This window comes from Vipera berus (assembly GCF_964194415.1).
Source record: "Vipera berus genome assembly, chromosome: 16".
Classification (NCBI taxonomy): domain Eukaryota; kingdom Metazoa; phylum Chordata; class Lepidosauria; order Squamata; family Viperidae; genus Vipera; species Vipera berus.
This window is the reverse complement of record NC_138219.1, coordinates 6,873,303-6,893,159: the sequence shown is the minus strand read 5'-3', so window position 1 is coordinate 6,893,159 and position 19,857 is coordinate 6,873,303. Positions and strand designations below refer to the sequence as shown.

The following is a 19,857-nucleotide window of genomic DNA, read 5'->3' as shown; positions in this document are numbered from 1 at the left end:
TCAGTGGCAAGAGGGGGGGGCATTTTTCTTGCCTGATTTGATAAGGACTTGATAAGGGGCACATTCCTTTATTTGCATCCGGGGGGGGGGAAATGCAGAGGGGTGCTTCTTGCTTGGCTATCGTTGCTCAAAATTCGGTTAATCCAGTTTAATTGCAGAAGCTGGTTGAAAAGTAGGATAAACTGCAAAGGATCGTTATACCCTTCCCAGGCAAAATAATAATAATAATAATAATAATAATAATAATAATAATAATAATAATAATAATAATAATAATAATAATTCTACGTTCACCTTAATGGCTATATAACTTAAGTGAAGACAAAGAATATACTTCAAAGACTTTCTTCCCCCTATTTTCCCAACAGCCCATGTGGTGGGTTGGGCTGAGGGACACCCGGTCATCCAGCTGGCTTTTGTGCACTCGCCGTCTCCTGGCGATTAGCCCAAAGTCACCCAGCCAGCTTTCATGTCTTGAGGCACGACTAAAATATAATATAATTTTTTTAAAAATTTGTTTTTAACTTTTGTATCTTGGTTTTTTAATCACCCTGTAAACCGCCCTGAGTCCTTCGGGAAAGGGCGGTATATAAATGTAATAAAATTAAATAAATAAATAAAACCCGCCGTCTGACCATTGGCCCCAAATCACTCAGCTGGGTTTCATGACTAAGCTGGGTTTCATGACTTAAGATGGGAACTAGAACTCACCGTCTCCTGGCGATTAGCCCAAAGTCACCCAGTGCCTTTTATGCCTAAAGTGGGACTAGAAGTCACAAACCCAAATTTCTAACCCAGTCACTTTTATCACTAGGCCAAACCAGCTCAAGAAAATGTATTTAGCGTTGATTTTGGATCGTATTGTTGGCATTAGGAAACTTTTCCTTACAGAGTGGAACCTTTTCATGTTCAAATTGGAGATATCTATGTGGTTTTTTTGGCAATAAGCCCACGGGCAGAAATAAAAGCTAGTTTCTCCTTGTTCAAAAGTGACTTCTGAGATCCCAAAGGTGCTTTTTTCCCCAAAAGGCAAGCGGGCTTTGTTTTTCCTTGAAGACATTTCGCTTCCCATCAAGCAGCTTCTTCAGTTCTGACTGGAATTTCTTTGTTTTTCCTTGGAAGACGTTTCACTTCTCATCCAAGAAGCTTCTTCAGTTCTGCAGAATTTCAATAGACATACAGTTGTGAAAGTTTGTTTGCCCCTGATTTTATTTTGCCAACACAGATTAACACTGATCACCTCCTGCACTGCTAAATTTTAGTGCTTTTCCCCAAGGAGCGCTGAGTAAACCGGACTACAATACAGCCCAGATGGTTTGCAAAGTCATTTTTGAGGTAGAAAAAGCGCTTTAAAACCCTAAATTTTGGGGGGAAAGTCAGAAAAGCAATTTTGTCACTTCTAGGGCAAAAAAAGCCTTATAAATTGTGCTATAGAAACTTATTTTATTTTGGTACCTTTTAGTGCTATAACCTACAATGGTTCCACCTTGATGGATAAACAAGCGTGGAAAAGGGTGTTCGGCTTCAACCCGGAAGTGTTTGGCTAAAAGGCTGATTTATGGACGTTGCGGAGCTATTTCGTTTCTTTTTCTACCTCTATGCGGAGGCGAAGACACAATGAATCTTCTCTGCCACGCAAAGGATGAACTTCGCATGGGAACCGGAAGTTCTTAGCAGAACTTGGTTGCTCCTTATGTCTATGGCCGTGACGTCCGCATATGGATGTCACGTGATACACTCCGTTCCGGCCGCTTCGGCTTTTCGGATAAAAGCATAAAGTAGCAGGGCTAGAGCGGCATCTCGTTTTGGGCGGAACCTTACGTTAGAGCCGAAGTAGCTTCCGGCCGTGGAGGGAAATGGAGGAAGCGGGAACGACGGGCGATGTGGACGATCTGCCCCGCGGGGCTTTTCGGTGCCGTCTCTGTCACGTGACGGTGGCCAACAGTGAGTGGGGTCAAGGGTCAAGAAGAGGCCTAGTGCTGTGAATTAAAGAATTCCGAAGTAAACTAACAAAATTGAGGCTTAAGGGCTGCTCTTGGCACGTGGGGAGTTGTGAGCAAATAAACACGGGGCGGGGTTCGGCGGATAATAAAAGCCAGCGGCACTTTGCCCATGGTCAGAGGCACTCTTGCCCTCCCTTGAAAAGAAAAGAAAAGAGAAGCCTGAGTTTGGTTCTGTTTCAGCTTTGTTTTGAATGTGTTGGTGTTTTTAACTGCCCTGCTTCCTCCCTTTGCAACCAAAGAGAAATGTGGGGGGAAAAGGGTTCCAGTCCTGAAAATGTAATTGAGCATAATTTAGCTAGACTAACTTAGTACAGTTTACTTTAGTATAAATTAAATTTAAGATAAATGAAATAGGCACCCTCTCCAAAGAATAAATTGCTGAAATCATGGGGGGGGTTCAATATATATATATATATATATATATATATATATATATATATATATATATATATATATATATATATATATATATATATATATATATATATATATATATATATATATATATATATATATATATATATATATATATATATATATATATATATATATGTTTTCTGAACCAAGGATCCATATATATATATATATATATATATATATAATAAATAAAACCTTTATTGTCAAAGTACAACATGTGTACATTGAGATTAGCTGAGCCTCCCCCCCCCTGCTCTCTCCCCCCAACACACAGTGACAACAAACCCTCCATCCCACCACACTATGTGAACCAACTACTACACCACACACCGGCCTCCCAAATCAATTCTGCATAAGATTATGTCCCATTTAAAAGCCTATTAGCCCACGGATAAAAGCTATTTTTCAGCCTGTTGGTACGGCTGGCTATATTCCTATATCTCCTACCAGATGGTAGGAGAGTAAAGAGATACCGTCCAGGGTATTATAACCACAATAATGAAATAAAACAATTTAGTTATGAAAGGTATATTGCCCCACGCCTCCCAGTGACTCCCAAAGGGAAAAAAAATATATTTATTGAATTTATAGTCTTGTCTGGCTCGCCATCTAAAGCAACTCAGGGCGGTTTTACCATATCATAAAAACAGAGCCCAGCTTGGAAGATCATCTGCGCGGAAAGAAACACCAGCGCCTGGAAAGCCTTCGTAATGTCCGCCAGTCTCAGGAACTCCGCAGTGTGTTTGTTAGTGGCTTCCACAAAGGGACGACAGCCTTGGAGCTGAGCAACTATTTCAAAACGTATGGGGAGGTGATCAATGTGGTGATGGACAAAGATAAGGTGAGTGGCATCCCTCCACCCCTTTTGCTACCGCTTGTCACTTTTGATGGATTAAAAAAAAGAAGTCACTGGGGGGAAAAAATGCAAGCTCGGTGCTCTGTTCCTTTTTTTTCTGCAGGGGGTCTATGCAATTGTGGAACTGCAGGACGAGGAGATATTCCGGAAAGTATTATCAGTACCACAACACAGCCTAGGGGGCCAGAAATTACGTGTCAAGCCACGAGAGAAGAAGGATTTCAGATACAGCCCACCGAAGAAACGAGGGTCAGCCAGGCGGGAGCAGCTAAGTCCGGAGAAGTTGGCACAGAATCTCTGCCAAATGGATGATGTAAGCGTCTCTGGAGCAGTGCTGGCTGGGGGATTCTGGGAGTTGAGGTCCACCCATCTTAAAAGCAGGCTGGCTGGGGAATTGTAGTCCACTCATCTTAAAGCAGGCTGGCTGGGGAATTCTGGGAGTCGAAGTGCACCCATCTTAAATTTGCCAAGGTTGAGAAACACTGCTCTAGGGGATTCCCTCTTTAAAGATGGCTGTAGGGAAGGTCCTAAAGAATTTCTCTGAATACAATTGGTTACAGAAAAAAACACAAACCCTTACTTTTTCCTCCAGGTTGATGCCCAGATGTCTTTAGTGGTGCAACTCTTTGAATTTTCCGAGAGTGAACAGCGTCTTCGAGACTTGCTCGTCAAGTTGTTCCAGGAGGTGTTTTCAGAATTCTTCCCAGGTAAAGTGGACTCTTGGCCATCTGCTTCGATTGGATATTTTGAAAGTTTCTGATTTTGCAACTGGTCCTTCTGCCAAACACACAGAGTCAGCCATCCTTCCCTTTGGGTCTTCCGTGAACGGCTTCAGCGTCTCTGGATGTGACCTGGATTTGTTCCTGGATCTTGAGAAGACGAAGAACTTCCAGGCTTCTGCCAAGAGAACTGATAAACCATCGGTGAGGATGAGGCTGGGCTGTATCTTGATCAAATGTAGATGTTCGGTTTGTCCCATATCTCTTGTTAGAGGGAGGGAAGATTCCTTAAACTTGGGAAGACCACCGTGGATTGCTCTGTCAGTTTTCTCAACCTCAGTCGCTTTAAGGTGTGTGGACTTCAACTCCCAGAATTCCCCAGCCGATATGCTTTAGGATGGGTGGGGTCCAGCTCCCAGAATTCCCCAGATAGCATGCTTTAAGGTGAGCGGACGCCAACTTCCAGAATCTCCCAACCAGCATATGTGGCTAATTGTTTTCTCGTAACAAAATGAACAGAAGTGATTGGTGAACGTACTGCGCTGTGGGTGGATCGGAGGGAAATGGGTAAAAATAACTTTTCCGGTGTTTGCGTGGGAAATCAGAGCTGGCTTTGCTTTTTCTGCGCCAATGTAGATTTTCAGTAAAAGTATTATATTCTTAGTAAAATCATGTCGCAGGAGTTTCTTTTTCTGGAAATGCCAACTGGGCAGTTGACACTCAACCATGGAAACTTTGCCTTCAGTTGCGGTCGTAAGTCGAGGATTACCTGTATACCCGTGGTTGAAGTCTGCCGGAGATGTCTGAATCCTGTCTCCACTTTTTCAGGCAGAGGAAGATGTTTCCGAAATGGAATCTCGCTCTGAAGATTCGATTTTGTCTGATATTGACCTGGTCACGGCCACCGTGCCTGAAGTCCTCGATCTGGTGGCCACAGTGCTGCAGAAATGTGTGCCGGGCGTTCATCATGTCCAGGTGGTCTCCACCGCCCGCCGCCCCGTGGTCAAGTTTTGCCACAAAGAATCCAGCTTGAGGGGTGACATCTCCATAAACAACAAGTATGGATATAATGTCTCTCTAGCAAAACCCCGTGCAGGAACTCCTCCACTTAAAACAGCTCATTTAGTGACCGGTTGAAGTTACAACGGCGCTGAAAAAAAGTGACCTAAGACCGTTTTTCCACACTTAACAACCGTTGCAGCTTCTCCGTGATCCCATGAGCGAAATTCAGAGGCTTGGCGACGTGATTCCTATTTATGACGGTTGCAGTGTTTCCCCGGGATCATGTGATCCCCGTTTACAACCGTCCGATAAGGAAAGTCAATGGGGAAGCCAGATTCACTGTGATTAGCTTAACAACTGCAGTGATTCACTTAAGAATGTGGGCAAGAAATGGGGCCAAACTCATTTAACTGTCTTGCTTAGCAACATAAATTTTGGGTTTTATTGCAGCTGGAAAGTCGAGGACTGCCTGTACTCAGCCAGGATCATGCTATCTATGCAGCAGATTATTAAACCGAAAGTTACAAGATATTTAGACTCTGGATAATTGCAGAGTGCCAGCTTGATCTAGCCGAGCAATGTTTCCCAGCCTTGTCAAATTTAAGAGGTGTGGACGTCAACTCCCAGAATTCCCCAGCCAGCTCTGCTGTCCATACCACTTAAGATTGCCCATACTGAGAAGTGCTGACCTAATGGCAAAGGAACTGGGTTAGAATGGGGGAAATTTTGGGTTTTTAGGGTTTCCTGGGGACCGAAGAGAATATGGCAAGAATCTTGGCTATAAAGGAAGTGGCTGAGCTCTGCACGGCATATTCTGATTTATGCTCCATTTTCTTTTGTTTGACAGGCTGGCCTTGTGCAACACGCGCTTCCTGCAGTTTTGCACCGAAGCAGATGAACGTGTCCGGCCTTTGGTCTACTCAGTGCGCTACTGGGCAAAACAGCAAGGTTTGGCAGGTAAGACGGAAGGGAAGGAAGCAAGGAAGATAGAATGTGGAAAGAAGGAAGGAAGGGAGGGAGGGGGAAGGAAGGAAGGAAAGAGGGAGGGAGGGAGGGAAGGAAGATGGGAGGGGCAGCCAAAGGAATGAAAGCCCCTCCTTTGGGGCACAATTATAGTGGTGGAATAGCAGATAAAGAACCATATATAAATTGATCTATTTGAATACAGGTAGCCCTCAACCTGTGACCACAACTGAGCCCAAAATTTCTGTTGATTAGTGAGACATTTGTTAAGTGAATTTTGCCCCATTTTACCATCTTTTTTTGCCACAGTTGGGAAGCGAATCTGGCTCCCCCATTGATTTTTTTCTTGTCAGAAGGTCGCAAAAGGGGATCACGTCACCCCCCGGGAGCCTGCGACCGTCCTAAACACGAGTCAGTTGCCGAGCGTCTGAATTTTGATCACGGGGGGGGGGGGGGGATGCCGTGACGGTTGCAAGTGTTAAAAAAAAATACGGTCCTGAGTCCCTTCCTTTTTTTCACTACCATTGTCACTTTGGACGGTCTCTACATGAACTGTCGTCAATCGAGGACCCCCTGAGTTCCCCGGAGTTAGGAAGCGATCAGAAACACGATTCTCAGCCGTAGAAGGCCTAGTGAGGTCTTAATTCTACTTTACTTTATCGATCTAATTTGGGAACTGCCCACTTTTCTCAAAAGAGGGATTGGGCGATAGAAAAGGAAAAAAAAAGCTTAAACAGGTATTTAAAAATTTAAACAGAGGCCGGGGTGATTTTTCATGCGAAAAGTCAACTTAAAAAAAGGCGAAGTTGCTTGAAGGGATAGTCCGCTCTCCATTTCCTCCTAATGATCCCCCTCTTTCTTTCTTTTTTTTCTTTCTTTTTTTTGCAGGAAATCTTTTTGGTGGTGGCCCCCTCTTCAACAACTACGCCCTGACCTTGCTGGTGTTCTTCTTCCTACAGACACGCACCCCCCCGGTCTTGCCAACAGTTGCACAGTTGAAGGACCTCTCAGGTTAAACTCACTCCCTTTGCCAATTCCCCCCCCCCCCACCTTCGAACAGAAACAGTAGTTCCCACTTTGACTGCGGTTTTCCTACGAGCACAGGTGGTCCTCCACGTACGACCACCGCGGAGCCCAAGGCTTTATGTTGCTCAGCGAGGAATCAGTTAAGGGCATTTTGCCCCATTTTATGTGACTTTTCTCGCCACGTTCAGGAAGCGGATCCCTGCGGTTTTTCAATTGGTAACGCAAGTTGTGAAGTAAATCGGGCTTCCCCCCCCGTTGACTTCGCTTGTCAGAAGGTCGCAAAAGGGGGAATCACGTGACCCCGGGACACTGTGACCGTCATAAATCTGAACCAGTTGCCAAGCGTCCGAATTTCGATTACGTGACCCTGGGGAAGCGGCAACGGTTGTTAATAGTGTGAAAAAAGGTCATCAGACATATTTTTTTTTTTGAAAATTTGAATGGTCACTAAATGAATGTTTGTAAGTCAAGGGCTACTTGTACAGAGGCTTCAAGCCACCTTTGGACTGACATCCAAGTGGTCATAAGTCCCTTTTTTCATCGCCGTTGTAACTTTGAACAGTCACTAAGTGGGCTGTCGAGGACTCCCTGCATTTATTTATATCTCCCAGTCAGTCAATACTGAGTGGTCCCCTTTTCTGCTTTTCTTTCAAGGTGAATGACGCAATAGGCGTCATCAGAGGTCACGCCAGAATGGATGGAAATATGACAAAAAGCAAAGCCAGAATCAAATTTGGTTTTGGGACTTTGCAGACAGATCCCTCCCCCCCCCAAATCCTTTTCCACCCTCTTTTCCTTTCTTGTCAGATGATGGAGAACTGACCGTGGTGGACGGTTGGGACTGCACTTTCCCTAAAGATCCGGCCTCGTTGCAGCCCAGCGGGAACACAGAGAGTTGTTGTGAGTTGCTACAAAGAGCTTTTTAAGTTGCATGTTGCTTTAAAAAAAATAGAATAGAACAATGAAAGAATAGAATATAGAATACAATAGAATTACGAAAGAATAGAATAGGAATAGAATAATGAAAGAATAGAATAATGAAAGAATAGAATAGAATTATGAAAGAATAGAATATAGAATAGAATAATGAAAGAATAGAATAGAAAATAGAATAGAATAGAATAGAATAGAATAGAATAGTGAAAGAATATAATATAGAATACAATAGAATTATGAAAGAATAGAATAGGAATAGAATAATGAAAGAACAGAATAATGAAAGAATAGAATACAATAGAATTGTGAAAGAATAGAATATACAATTATGAAAGAATAAAATAGAAAATACAATAGAATTATGAAAGAATAGAATATAGAATAGAATAGAATTATGAAAGAATAGAATAGGAATAGAATAATGAAAGAATAGAATACAATAGAATAGAATTATGAAAGAAAAGAATATAGAATTATGAAACAATACAGAATAGAATTATGAAACGAATAGAATAGAATGAATAGAATGAATAGAATAGAATAGAATAGAATAGAATAGAATAGAATAGAATAGAATAGAATAGAATAGAAGAATAGAATATTTATGAGCAATGAATCCAGAAGTTAATCTTAAAACTGTCTACCATTATAGATAGAATGTCTGTAAAATATATTATGGAAAAGGAATATGTTTTCCTGACAAGATGGAGACTGATCTGAAAGTGGATTTAAAAACAATGGGCCACAAGAATGATGTGGGGGGAAAAGATACTACCCTGGATATACACAGGAAACTTACTAATGCTTGCTTTGTTGACTTTTTTTCCCAGGCTCCCTTCTGGCAGAGTTCTTCCGCGTTTTCGAAAGCTACAATTTTGCCAGTGGGGTGATCTCCCTGCGTGAGGGTCGGTCACTTCCTCTCTCCAATTTCCTGCTCTCTGACGCAGGCCAGAAATTCAAAGTGAGCCCCATCCACCTGCAGGATCCTTTTGAGCTGAGCCACAACGTAGCAGCTAACGTCAACGAAAAGACCGCTCTGCGTCTCCAGCGTAGTTGTCAGGATGCCGCAAAATACTGTCGGAGTTTGCAGTACCAGCGTAAATCCAGCAAGGGGAAGAACTGGGGGCTGGTCCGTCTCTTCCAGCCTGGCAGCTCCCAAGCCGTGGAACGGCTGGTCATCAGCCTCCCCTTAACGCCGGTGACTGAATCTCTGGGGTCCCAGCCAGAGCTGCACCTAAGCAGCAATTTACACCAGCTCTGGTTTCGGAGAGTGTGCGCAGGCGTCTCGTTCGTTCTGGAGCAGGTGTTGAAATGCAGCTGCTCGGAGAAACCGCCGGGATTGGGAGAAGATGGGGGAGCCCTCGGCAGTGACCCGGAGGAGCAGCTGAAAAAGAAGACCGAACAACTGTCCGTGGGTTCCAAGCGATCTCTGGACGTAGAAGAGGCAGAGTGGGGTTCTCCTCCGTCGAAGAGATCACGAACGGAGGATTCGCTTCCTGCCGCAGAGAGTGTGACTTGGAATTGTACCGCCTGGCACCGTGTCTGGTTAGGAAGACGCCGCGTCCGGCGACAATTCTGCAGCCTGGAAACGGATCCCAAAACGACAGCTGATCCCCTAGAGGTGGAAGGCAAAGTATCCGAGGTGATTTCCCGACAGGAGAGGGAAACCGGGCCTGTGGAGCCTCTGTTTCAATTCACCATTTGTGCCAGGATCAGCGACGGTGGCTCTGGGGAACACAACCCACAGGTCAGCCTAAATTTCACCCCAGACCCTGAACAGGCAGCTGTTTTCCAAGATTTTTTTCATTTCCTACAAGGTTTTCTGCCCCGAATGGTTGAGCAGTACCTGACCACCAAGCCTTCAGATCTGCACACCCCAGAAGACAAATCTTCTCCAGAGGATGACATTTGAACTTGTTTAGACCATGGCCAAGATCTGTATTTCGATAATGTCTGGCTGTTGGTGAAAATAAAAGGAATAGAGAGAAAACTTGAAACCGGTTTCCTTTGCGTTTTGAGTTCTTGAAGTTGATCCACTCACGATGCCACACTAGGATTGTTAGTCGCTGTTGATTTAATGAGCCCCATCGTGGGCTTTCCTCTTGACCCAACTAGGGAGCATCATCAGTGCTAGAAAGGAGTGGGATTTCTTGCATATGCCTTTTCTATGATATTACCTAGTTGGGTAATGAAACGTCTACCAAAAAAAAGAGAAAAAGCTAACGTCTTTTTTCCTTTCAAAATAATTGTATTGAATGCCAGTTTTACATATTTAGAGTTCAGAAGAAGAAATTTAAAAGCAAGAATAAAAGAAAGAACGGGAAGAACATAATGAAAAAGGAAAAAAGAAATATAAAGCGTCTAGTTCTTTGGATGTTTACAAACTGCCTGATGATCAAACCTCAACCGCATAGAGGGGAGTTCAGTGTAAATTATTACTATTATTATTGTTTACTAAATTTATATGCCGTCCTTCTCCCTAAGGACTCAGTATCCAGTTGTATGTAACTTGGGATCAAACTCTTTTCCTGCCAATGTTTTATTACCAGACTTAATAACATCATCAGTCTGTAGGGAATATATATCTGTCATCTATTTTATCTCTTCTTTAGCGTCTTTGTCATCTGTCTTGTCTATCATCCATATCTCTATCTATCTATCTATCTATCTATCTATCTATCTATCTATCTATCTGAATATTAGTAGCTCAGGGTTGAAATGGGGGCCTTTGATGGTCTGAGCTTTGGGGTTTTTTTGTAATGTACCCCACTCTTTTCTGGCACTGATGACGTTCCCTAGTTGGGTCATGAAACGTCTGCAACATAACAACCAAGTTCAGAGACCCCTTTCTCTCTTTCTCATCTCATCTCTGGCACTTCAGTTACGTGTTCCTTCCTTCTGCGGTCGACTGACGCAACAATTTATTAAGTTTTATTAAATGGAGAAGGAGTGCAATAAAACAAATACGGCAATGAGAATTGGTGGAACCGTGACCATTTTAAAAACAAGCATTGCAATCAGATCCGTCAAATGGCCAAAAGCTTCTACGCATGTGCATAGGAGCACTCTGTACATGCTTAGGGGTACTGTCGTTTGGAGGAGGGCACGCGGTCAAGGAAGCGCAAATTCGCTTCCCGGATCTAGCAACCATCTTTACAATACGCATGCGCGCCCTTTCGGCTTATCGCGCTTGCGCACTGCTGCCTTTCGCGCTCATTTTGCCTCCCCCCTCCATTTGTATTATAGAGATACGAAATTTAATAGAAGAACGTAGGCTACCGACGTAAGTTCACTATGTCATATTAAGTATGGCAGTTACTGCTAAAAAATGATTTGTTCAAAGTCTGAACGTCGCCTTCTCCTCTCCTACATCCAACAGCAGGGAGTTGTGAGAATGACGCGCCAACTCCAGGGCAAAATATCTCTCCGCGTAGAACAAATTCAATATTCGTGTCTTCCCTTTTAGTATCTCTAGATTCATATCTACCCACAACCCTTCGCGAGGTTCCACGCCCTAGAGAGGTTCTCTATTGGAAAGGGCGGAGCGTTTCCCAGCGTGCCCCGCGACGCCCGAGTATTTAACTCTTTTGCCGCCGGTTTCTATTTCTTTTGAGATGGATCTGCGGCCCGTTTGGAGAAGGTGCGTGTTCTTAATCCGTCGCCATCCTCGGCCTGCGGGAAGATCAGCTCCAGGCCAACTCGCCCCAGTTCTTTCTGACGATCTCCTCTCCCCAATTTAGGCCCAGGGGGGATCCACTAGATCGAAAAAGATCCCGGTCTGGGGGAGGGAAGGAATCCATGCATTCAGCAAATAGGATCTCTGCAAAAAAAAAAAGGTTGCATGGTGGGGGGGGGGTTGAAATGTTGCGCGGGATTGCATGCGAGCCTGGCTCTTTAAACAATATATTAAGCATAGATAAAATGTTATATATTATGCATTTCTTAGGATTTTTTTTCCTGGAGAGGAAAGAGGTAAATGCACTTTTAAACGGGGACGCTTTATATATATATATATAAATATATATATGTATATATATGTGTGTGTGTGTGTGTGTGTGTGTGTATATATATATATATATATATATATATATATATATATATATACACACACACACACACATATATATGTATATGTGTGTGTGTGTATATATATATATATATACACACACACATATATATGTATATATATGTGTGTGTGTGTGTGTGTGTGTGTGTGTGTAAATTACTAACAAAGAATTAAGGGTAGCAAGGTAATCTAAATAGTTAACATTTGACACACACACATATAAATATATATATATATATATATATATATATATATATATATATATATATATATATATATATATATATATATATATATATATATATATATATATATATATATATATATATATATATATATATATATATATATATATATATATATATATATATTTGGTTTTTGCAAATGCCTCTAAGATGATAGATGTGTTTGCAAGGGTCATTTTTTCATTTAAAGGGAACATTTTAAAGAACCAAAAATTCGAATGATTTTTAAGCCTCGTCCAAAGGGGCTATTTTTGCAAAGCGGAGTCTTTCGATGATGAAATTTAACACAGACCTGTTCTGAACTCTGCTGTGAGGATATTGTTTTCTGAAAAAGACTCCTGTCCGCCATAGCACTTACGTAAAACGACGCCTTAACCGAGGTTAAAACAGCATTTATAATTAGCTCCTATTTTATTTTACAGTTTGGGACCATGGGATTCTGCCGCTCAGCATTCCAGGTAAGATGTGCTTTTTTTAAAAAAATAGAATAGTTTTTAAATTGTTGCTAGTTGTGAAGTCGTGTCCGACCCATCGCGACCCCATGGACAACAGTTTTTAAATTTCATTTTTTCAAAAAAAATGGACAAAGATTGTACAAAGCCTGCAGGCCGCCGTTTGCTGCCATAAAAGATACGAGAAAGGATATTAGCAAATTGAAAAGTCAAAGAAAGAAGTAGTTTGGGGTGGAACATAATTTCCTTTATTATTTTTATTATTTATTCCATTTATATCCCGCCCTTCTCCGAAGACTCAGGGCAGCTTACAAACTTAGCAGTAGCCTTCATTCTATGTACATGCCTGCTTATTAGGGCTCTCACACACACACCCCAAGCGGCATTATTACAAAGTCAGCTTAATTGCCCCCAACAATCTGGGTCCTCATTTTACCTACCTGGGAAGGATGGAAGGCTGAGTCAACCTTGAGCCTGGTGGGACTCGAACCTGCACTAATTGCAGGCAGCTGGTGTTCCTTAAGGAGGCATTAGCCCACTGCTCCACCAAGGCTCTTTGTATGTAGCCCATCTCAGTATCTTGAAACCTGGCCCTTTTTATGACTTGTGGACTGGCTGAGGAATTCTGGGAGTTGAAGTCCACAAGTCATAAAAGGGCCAAGGTTGAACACCCCTGCTCTATGTGGTCTGCAGTGGAATAAATGTAGAAATAAAAACAAAAGAGAATGTAGCATTTGAATGAGGTGAGCAAGATTGACATCTGAATCAGGATAGAGCTGGAAGGGACACTGGAGGTCTTCTAGTCCAACCCCCTGCTGAAGCAGGAGACCCCCAAATCATTTCAGGCAAATAGCCTGTCCAGTCTCCTCTTAAAAGTGATGGAGCACCCACAGCTTCTAGAAGCAAGTAGTTCCACTGTTTAAATGACCTCAGTGTTAGGAAGTTTCTCCCTAATTCTAGATTGCTTCTCTTGCTAAGCAAGTTTATTTATTTATTTATTTTAATTCCATTTATATCCCGCTCTTCTCCGAAGACTCAGGGCGGCTTACAAGTTTAGCAGTAGCCTTCATTCTATGTATATGCCTGCTTTGTGGCAGCCTTTCAAATAGTGTAATAACGCTATCATGTCCCCACTGGTCCTTATTTTCTCTTGGCCAGCTAAGCCCAACTCCTGCAGCTGTGATATTTTCTTACAGTTTGGTCTGCACTAGTTGGGTTGAAGCTAAGAGAAGCTACAGTGATGAGATCCAGAGCTCTCTCTTTCTGATCTGTCAGTGGAGAAAACCGCATAATTCTGAGTAGCCCTCAAAATGGACAATTGACCGACTGTATCCCAGAACTTGCCGAATCAAAACGGGCTTTGTGAGGTTCAGGTGGCAGAAAAATAATATATCCATTTCCCCTGTGGCTTGTTTTGCAGCTGCAAGCAGCACGGATGTCTCTGCGTCACAGGTAAGTATACTAAAAAAAAATCTCCGTTCAAACTCACTTTTAAAGCAGTTTTATTCTTTGTATGGAGTCCCACATTCCTGTAACTAAGGAGGTTTTGCCCCATTTTATAAATAGGAGCTAGTTGCCAAACATCTGAACTTCGATCCTGTGACACCGCAACGGTCATAAGTGTGAAAAACGGGTCATTAAGTCCTTTTCAGTGCCGTTGCAATTTTGACCGGCCTCTAAATGCATAATTAAGGCTACCCGTTAATTGTTTTCTAGTTGGCTGCTGGTTTACTGTCTTCCAAAGACAGGAAAAAAAATCTGGATTATTAGTTTTTGTTAGCAAAGACATTTGGTCTCCTTCCTGTGTTCCGTGATGTGCATAAAACAGACAAGCATATATCTGATGATGGGTGATGCTCAGTTAATTGTCTGAGAACACACAAAAGTCCTGGTTTTTTTTTTTTTTTTTTTTTAGGCATTAAGCTTGGAGATTAAATGTGCCATCTCTAGAATTCTCTCTTGTTTCTTTTTTGCAGGGTGCGTGAACCTGCAAGGATTTGCCCGATGGTTAAGCTGGGCCGTGGCGCTATTGGAGGTGAGTTTTGAAGGTTGTGGGTCAATTGGGAGGTGTGATAGTGACTCTGGCACTCGAAAGGATGACCTGTGTTGTTGGACGACTTTTTAGTCAAATGGCAATTGAGTTACCAAAGCCCTGATCGGCCACACATCTATCCCACACATACAAAATGTTTTTCTGGCTTTTCTACTCATTTGGTTTTTACTTTTCTATCTTACAGACGGTGGATCCACTTTGAAGGAAAGGTGAGTCCCTTATTTGAGGATGTTGTAGAGAGTTGGTGGTGAGTGTTGTCTGTGCAGGCCTTGACTTAACGGCCAAAGTGGAGTCCAAACTCTCTGTTGCCGTGAGAGATTTGTTAAGTTGTACGACCTACCTCGGCACAGTTTTTAAGTGAATCACTGCAGGTGTTAAGCTACTAACACGGCTGTAAAGCGGATCCAGCTTCCTCTTCGACTTTGCTTGTCAGAAGGTCGCAAAAGGGGATCACACACACCTGGACACCGCAACCGTCACAAATAGGAGTCAGTTGCCAAGCGTCTGATTTTTGATCAAGTGACCATGAGGATGCCACAACGGTCATAAGTGAAAAATCGTGATGAGTTACTTTGTTCACTAAATTGAGCGGTTGTAAGTTGAGGACTTCAAAGTGTAGCCCCTGCCAAGGTCAGAGAAGGTAGTGCTGTAACCCTTCGTACGGTCTCGATGACCTTGTGCAAGTGTAATTGTTAAATTCAGGTAGTCCTCAACGACCACAACGGGAATCGGAACTTGCAGGGGTAAACCAAAGGGGGTTTGGAGATTCTTAACCCATTTTATGAATATATTTTTGCCACGGTTGTTAAGGGAATCTCTGCAGTTCAGTGAATCCTGCTTCACTTTAAATAAAAAAATGTTTTATCTTTTTATGATTGTATGCCATCAGAGTCCCTTCTAGGTAAGATGTGTCCTATTATTTTAATGAATAGGAATGGAATGGAACAGAATAGAGAATGGGTGAGAATGGAGTAGAATACAGGATAGAATTAGAGAAGAATAGAATAGAATAATGTAGAATAGAGTAGAATAATGAGTACAGTTGAATAGAGAATAGAATAAAAAGAGAATAGAGTAGAATAACGTTTGGAAATGACGTTGAGGTCTCCTGCTCCCAACCCCTGCTCAGGCAGGAAAATAAAAATAAAGATGGGTGGCTATTAAAATCCACAGCTCATGGTCCCAGTGATGAAAACCCCTCACGTCTTACTGTCTGGCTGGCACCAGAACCTGCAAAGGTTGAACCCACTGGTGCCAACAGGCGGAAAAGAGGATGGTTTGCTTCCAGAGGAGCCGTCTGATGGGGACCTGGCATCCGGGCACAATTTGTCGTCTCCCAGAATTGCTCTTGAGAACCCAGCTAACCACTTCTTGACCTTACCGTTTCTTCCTTTCGACAGCTTCTAAAATGAAATGAACCTTCTTGAAGGGCCCTGAGGATTGTCCCTGCTTGGCTCACCAAAGTAAGTTTCCTGGTGCTTAATTCAGAATGAAATTTGGGTCGCCTGGCTTGGTTCCCTCTGACATGATGAGATCGTGTTGGAATCTCGTTCGGCTGAATTGTCGCTGTTGAGAATCGGAATCTGAGCATCAGTTGGGAACTTGGCTAGTCTGGAGTGGGTGTGTGTGTGGCATAGCCGGCTGGGGAATTCTGGGAGCTGAAGTCCATAGATCTTCCGGTTGTTACGTTGGGAGTCGTAGTCCATAGATCTTGAAAGTTGTCAAAGTTGGAAACTCTGTTTTTACAGCCTGCAAATTTGGAGAGAAAACTGACCTGAGCCTCGTTGAGCAGGATAACCCCAATTTTGTAGCTAGATTTTTCCTTGTTTTTAGGGGTGGGGGAGACAGATTTCCAGACCTTGAGAACCCGTGCTGAATTAAATTGGGAGGCTCTGCAACAGGCTTCTATGAACTGATTAATAACGAACAGAATTTTACCTGGCTGGTGTGTTTTACACGTTCATGAATACATTATTTCCTACAGAATGGAAAAGCCGATCACGGTGTTCCTGCATGATGGAGAATGAACCGGTAAGAATAGCTTTAATCCATAGCTAAGCTCTGGGGGTCAAATCTTGCCCACTCAGTGACTACTTTCTTACAGTTAGGAATGGGTGGTAGGGCTACTCCCAGCCTAGGCAGGCAAGACATCCTGAGGCTTGGAACTTAAAATAAAATTAACTGGTTAAAATTATTTGCGGCCGATCTCACTGTGAGGCTACTCTGGGCATTTTACAGCCAAGCGGACGAAAAATGGCGCTTGGGAAATACCTCAGATGTGTTTCTCTTCTTCCCCTCCCCACAATCTTTAAAGGTGGCACTTTTTCTTTCGCTTAAAATAACTTTGGATATTTATTTGATTCACCAAATAAACTCCGTCTTTCACAGCTCAAACTAACATGTTACACCTCAGTATATCAAGCTGTGGGACCGTAAGCTTTCCTTAGGACAGATTAATTCTTGATAGTTAAATTAAAAAAATCCCAAAGCAGACTTCTCTGTAGATTTTTTTTTCTTTTTACATATAAATGGGCATTCTCACCCTTCCCAGTTTGCAGTTTTGATGATGATTACAACTAGCTCACTTTGAACAAAATGAAATGTCAGGAACTGCCTGAAAAACTGCAGACAGCACGGGCGTTACAAGGTCGATTCCTGACAGGTTTTCATCGCAATTTTATTGAATTTTTTGAATTTCTTTCTTAAAGTTATCATCATTATCATCATCATTACGTTGGGTAAACACGTTGCTTTTTTTTCTTTCTGCAGAAAATAACTGCAAGGAACAGCCCAAACATAGGTGAGTGGATTTTCCTGCCTGTGCAGGTAAGGTAGCCCTCAACTTAGAACCACAATTTCTGTCGCTAAGCGAGGCAGGTTTTTTCTTCTTTGAAAAAATCGCTTAACTGCCTCGCTTAGCAACATAAATTTTAGGGTTCAGTTTGTCGTAACCGGAGGACTACGGGCAATAATTCTACGACCTTTTTCGCCCCGGTTCTTAAGTGAATCACTGCAGTTGTCAAATTAGCAAAAATGGTTGTTAAGTGAATCACGCAACTATGGGGATACTGCAGTGGTCCCAAGTCACTTTTTTCAGGGCCAGTGTGAGTTTTACCCCATTTTATGACTTTGCCATAGTCGTTGAGTGAGTCACTGCCATTGATAAAGTGAGCAAAACGGCCATTAAGCGAATCCGACCAAAGGGGAATCACGTGACTCCGGGACACCGCGACCGTCATAAATTGGAGTCCGTTAACCAAGCAGAGCCGTTTTGACTTAACAGCCACTAAAATGAACAATTGCAAGTGGAAGACTAGTCAAGGCTGTAGACAAGATAAGGTTAGTGGTGAGGGATCAATCCCCTTGGATTTATATCTCTAAGTGACAGTGGGTTTTATTATTTTGGCTTGAGGCAATTGTGGTTAGTGGTATGCAAGCCAGATTTTTGTGGGTTTTTGGAGGTGTTTTTTTTAAATGCTTACCCGGGCTGGCTCTCAAATGATGAGATTTCTACCGCCCCAGTCTGATATCCTGTGACTGAGTGGTCCCTCTGATTATCCAAAGCCAGCTCTCCTCTGGGTGGTTTATTGCTTGCTTGCCTTCTTTACATTTTGCACTATTTTATTTAATGCCTGCTGGCTCTTTCGCTGGGCCTCTGCGGCATGAAATCTACCGTTAATTCCCCTTTCAAGCGGTGAGAGTCCCTTTATAACACTAAGCATGCTAGTCGGTAACAATTGCTTTTGAGGCTTTGAAGGACATGTAGACTCCCATTTCTCAGACGGACAGGAGCACATCTAATGAAAAGGACTTAGGGTTATTTGAGGGGCTCCCCCAAAGAAGAAAGGGTTCAACTTATTTTCCAAAGCACCATGTAGACTCCCATTTCTCAGACGGACAGGAGCGTATCTAATGAAAGGGACCTAGGGGTATTTGAGGGGCTCCCCCAAAGAAGAAAGGGTTCAACTTATTTTCCAAAGCACCTGAAGGCAGGACAAGAAGCAACTAATCAAGGAGAGGAGCAGTCTAGGACTTAAGAAATTTCCTGTCTGGGAGGACAATCCGTGCAAAGACTTCAGAAATTGTGGAGGCTTTTAAGAAGAGATTGGACAGCGTTTGTCTGGAATTGTCTTAGATCTGCCCGAGCCAAGAGGTTGTCCCTTCCAATTCTGTTGTTCTTGGCTTCTGGTTCCAGTTCAAGTTCTTCGTACTCCAAAAAGCATGTTTGTTTTCATTAAGGCTTGTCCCTTGATGAGGTTACAGGTTATTTCAGCAGCTCCTTTAATTTTCAATCTTATGTGTCTTCTCTTTCCATAAAGGCAGGCTGAAATGGTAATCCTGAAGACGTTTGAAAAGAATACACGAAGCTTGTCGACGTGTTTTTGAATCGAGAAGGATTTTTGTGTTTTGGGGAGGAATGATGAAAAGCTGAAATGGCTCCTGGCCTTCAATATGCCTGGAGCATCTGAAATAAGTTTTTTTTTCCCCTGCCAAAAAATAAATAAATAAATGTGTGTTTTGGGGTTCTCTCGTTAAACAAAACAAAACCCAACTTGGTATAACTAGAAGAGTTTGCTGCTACTTAGAAACTGGAAGTTGGAAGGAAAAAAACTCATACCTACAAATCTACAGGATTTTTTTCAATTTGCAAAGATGGCAGCTTCGTGGTACATGTCAGAAAAAAATGTATCGGCAATCAGTTCTGTATATGGTAAATTTCTTTTATATGTACAAAATTGCTACTATTAATAAATGTAATAGATTGAAAAAAAAAGTGCTGGAATTGGTTTATTTTCCTGACTTAACTTGGGGATGGGTGGGAGGGGGAGCTAACGCGGAGGTCTTCAAATGTGGCCCTTTTATAACTTGTGGATTTCAGCTCCCAGAATTCCTCAGCCAGGTATGCTGGCTCGGGAATTCTGGGAGTTGAAGTCCACCAGTCATGAAGGGGCCATACTTTCCACCATGCCGGCTCAGGAATTCTGGGAGTTGAAGTCCACGAGTCATGAAGGGGCCATAGTTTCCACCATGCTGGCTCAGGAATTCTGGGAGTTGAAGTCCACCAGTCATGAAGGGGCCATAGTTTCCACCATGCCGGCTCAGGAATTCTGGGAGTTGA

The 19,857-nt window shown here is 42.7% G+C and overlaps 1 protein-coding gene and 1 long non-coding RNA gene across 3 annotated transcripts; both read left to right on the top strand.

Moving 5' to 3' along the window:
- Positions 1-1,818: 1,818 nt before the first annotated feature.
- TUT1 (terminal uridylyl transferase 1, U6 snRNA-specific) lies at positions 1,819-10,337 on the top strand. Its single transcript, XM_081340853.1, has 10 exons — positions 1,819-1,944; positions 3,071-3,261; positions 3,380-3,589; positions 3,869-3,983; positions 4,069-4,199; positions 4,824-5,053; positions 5,845-5,954; positions 6,849-6,971; positions 7,794-7,886; positions 8,753-10,337. Exons 1-10 carry the CDS (start codon positions 1,857-1,859, stop codon positions 9,832-9,834), a joined length of 2,373 nt encoding a protein of 790 aa, XP_081196979.1. The 5' UTR covers positions 1,819-1,856; the 3' UTR covers positions 9,835-10,337.
- An 896-nt stretch (positions 10,338-11,233) lies between these two features.
- On the top strand, positions 11,234-19,512 carry LOC308675500. Of its 2 annotated transcripts, none has more exons than XR_014028138.1 (9): positions 11,234-11,562; positions 12,656-12,691; positions 14,106-14,137; positions 14,662-14,720; positions 14,923-14,947; positions 16,139-16,201; positions 16,723-16,769; positions 17,290-17,538; positions 19,058-19,512. It is a non-coding gene; the product is annotated as an uncharacterized lncRNA (long non-coding RNA). The 2 variants fall into 2 exon arrangements; XR_014028139.1 differs by having other exon boundaries at positions 11,243-11,562; positions 17,508-17,538.
- Positions 19,513-19,857: the final 345 nt, after the last annotated feature.

Coding starts and splice junctions, on each gene's coding strand:
- TUT1 (XM_081340853.1), top strand. CDS start 1,857: ATGGAGGAAGCGGGAACGACGGGCGATGTGGACGATCTGCCCCGCGGG. Junction 3,262..3,379: donor TGGTGATGGACAAAGATAAG/GTGAGTGGCATC, acceptor TTTTTTCTGCAG/GGGGTCTATGCAATTGTGGA. Junction 3,590..3,868: donor ATCTCTGCCAAATGGATGAT/GTAAGCGTCTCT, acceptor TTTTTCCTCCAG/GTTGATGCCCAGATGTCTTT.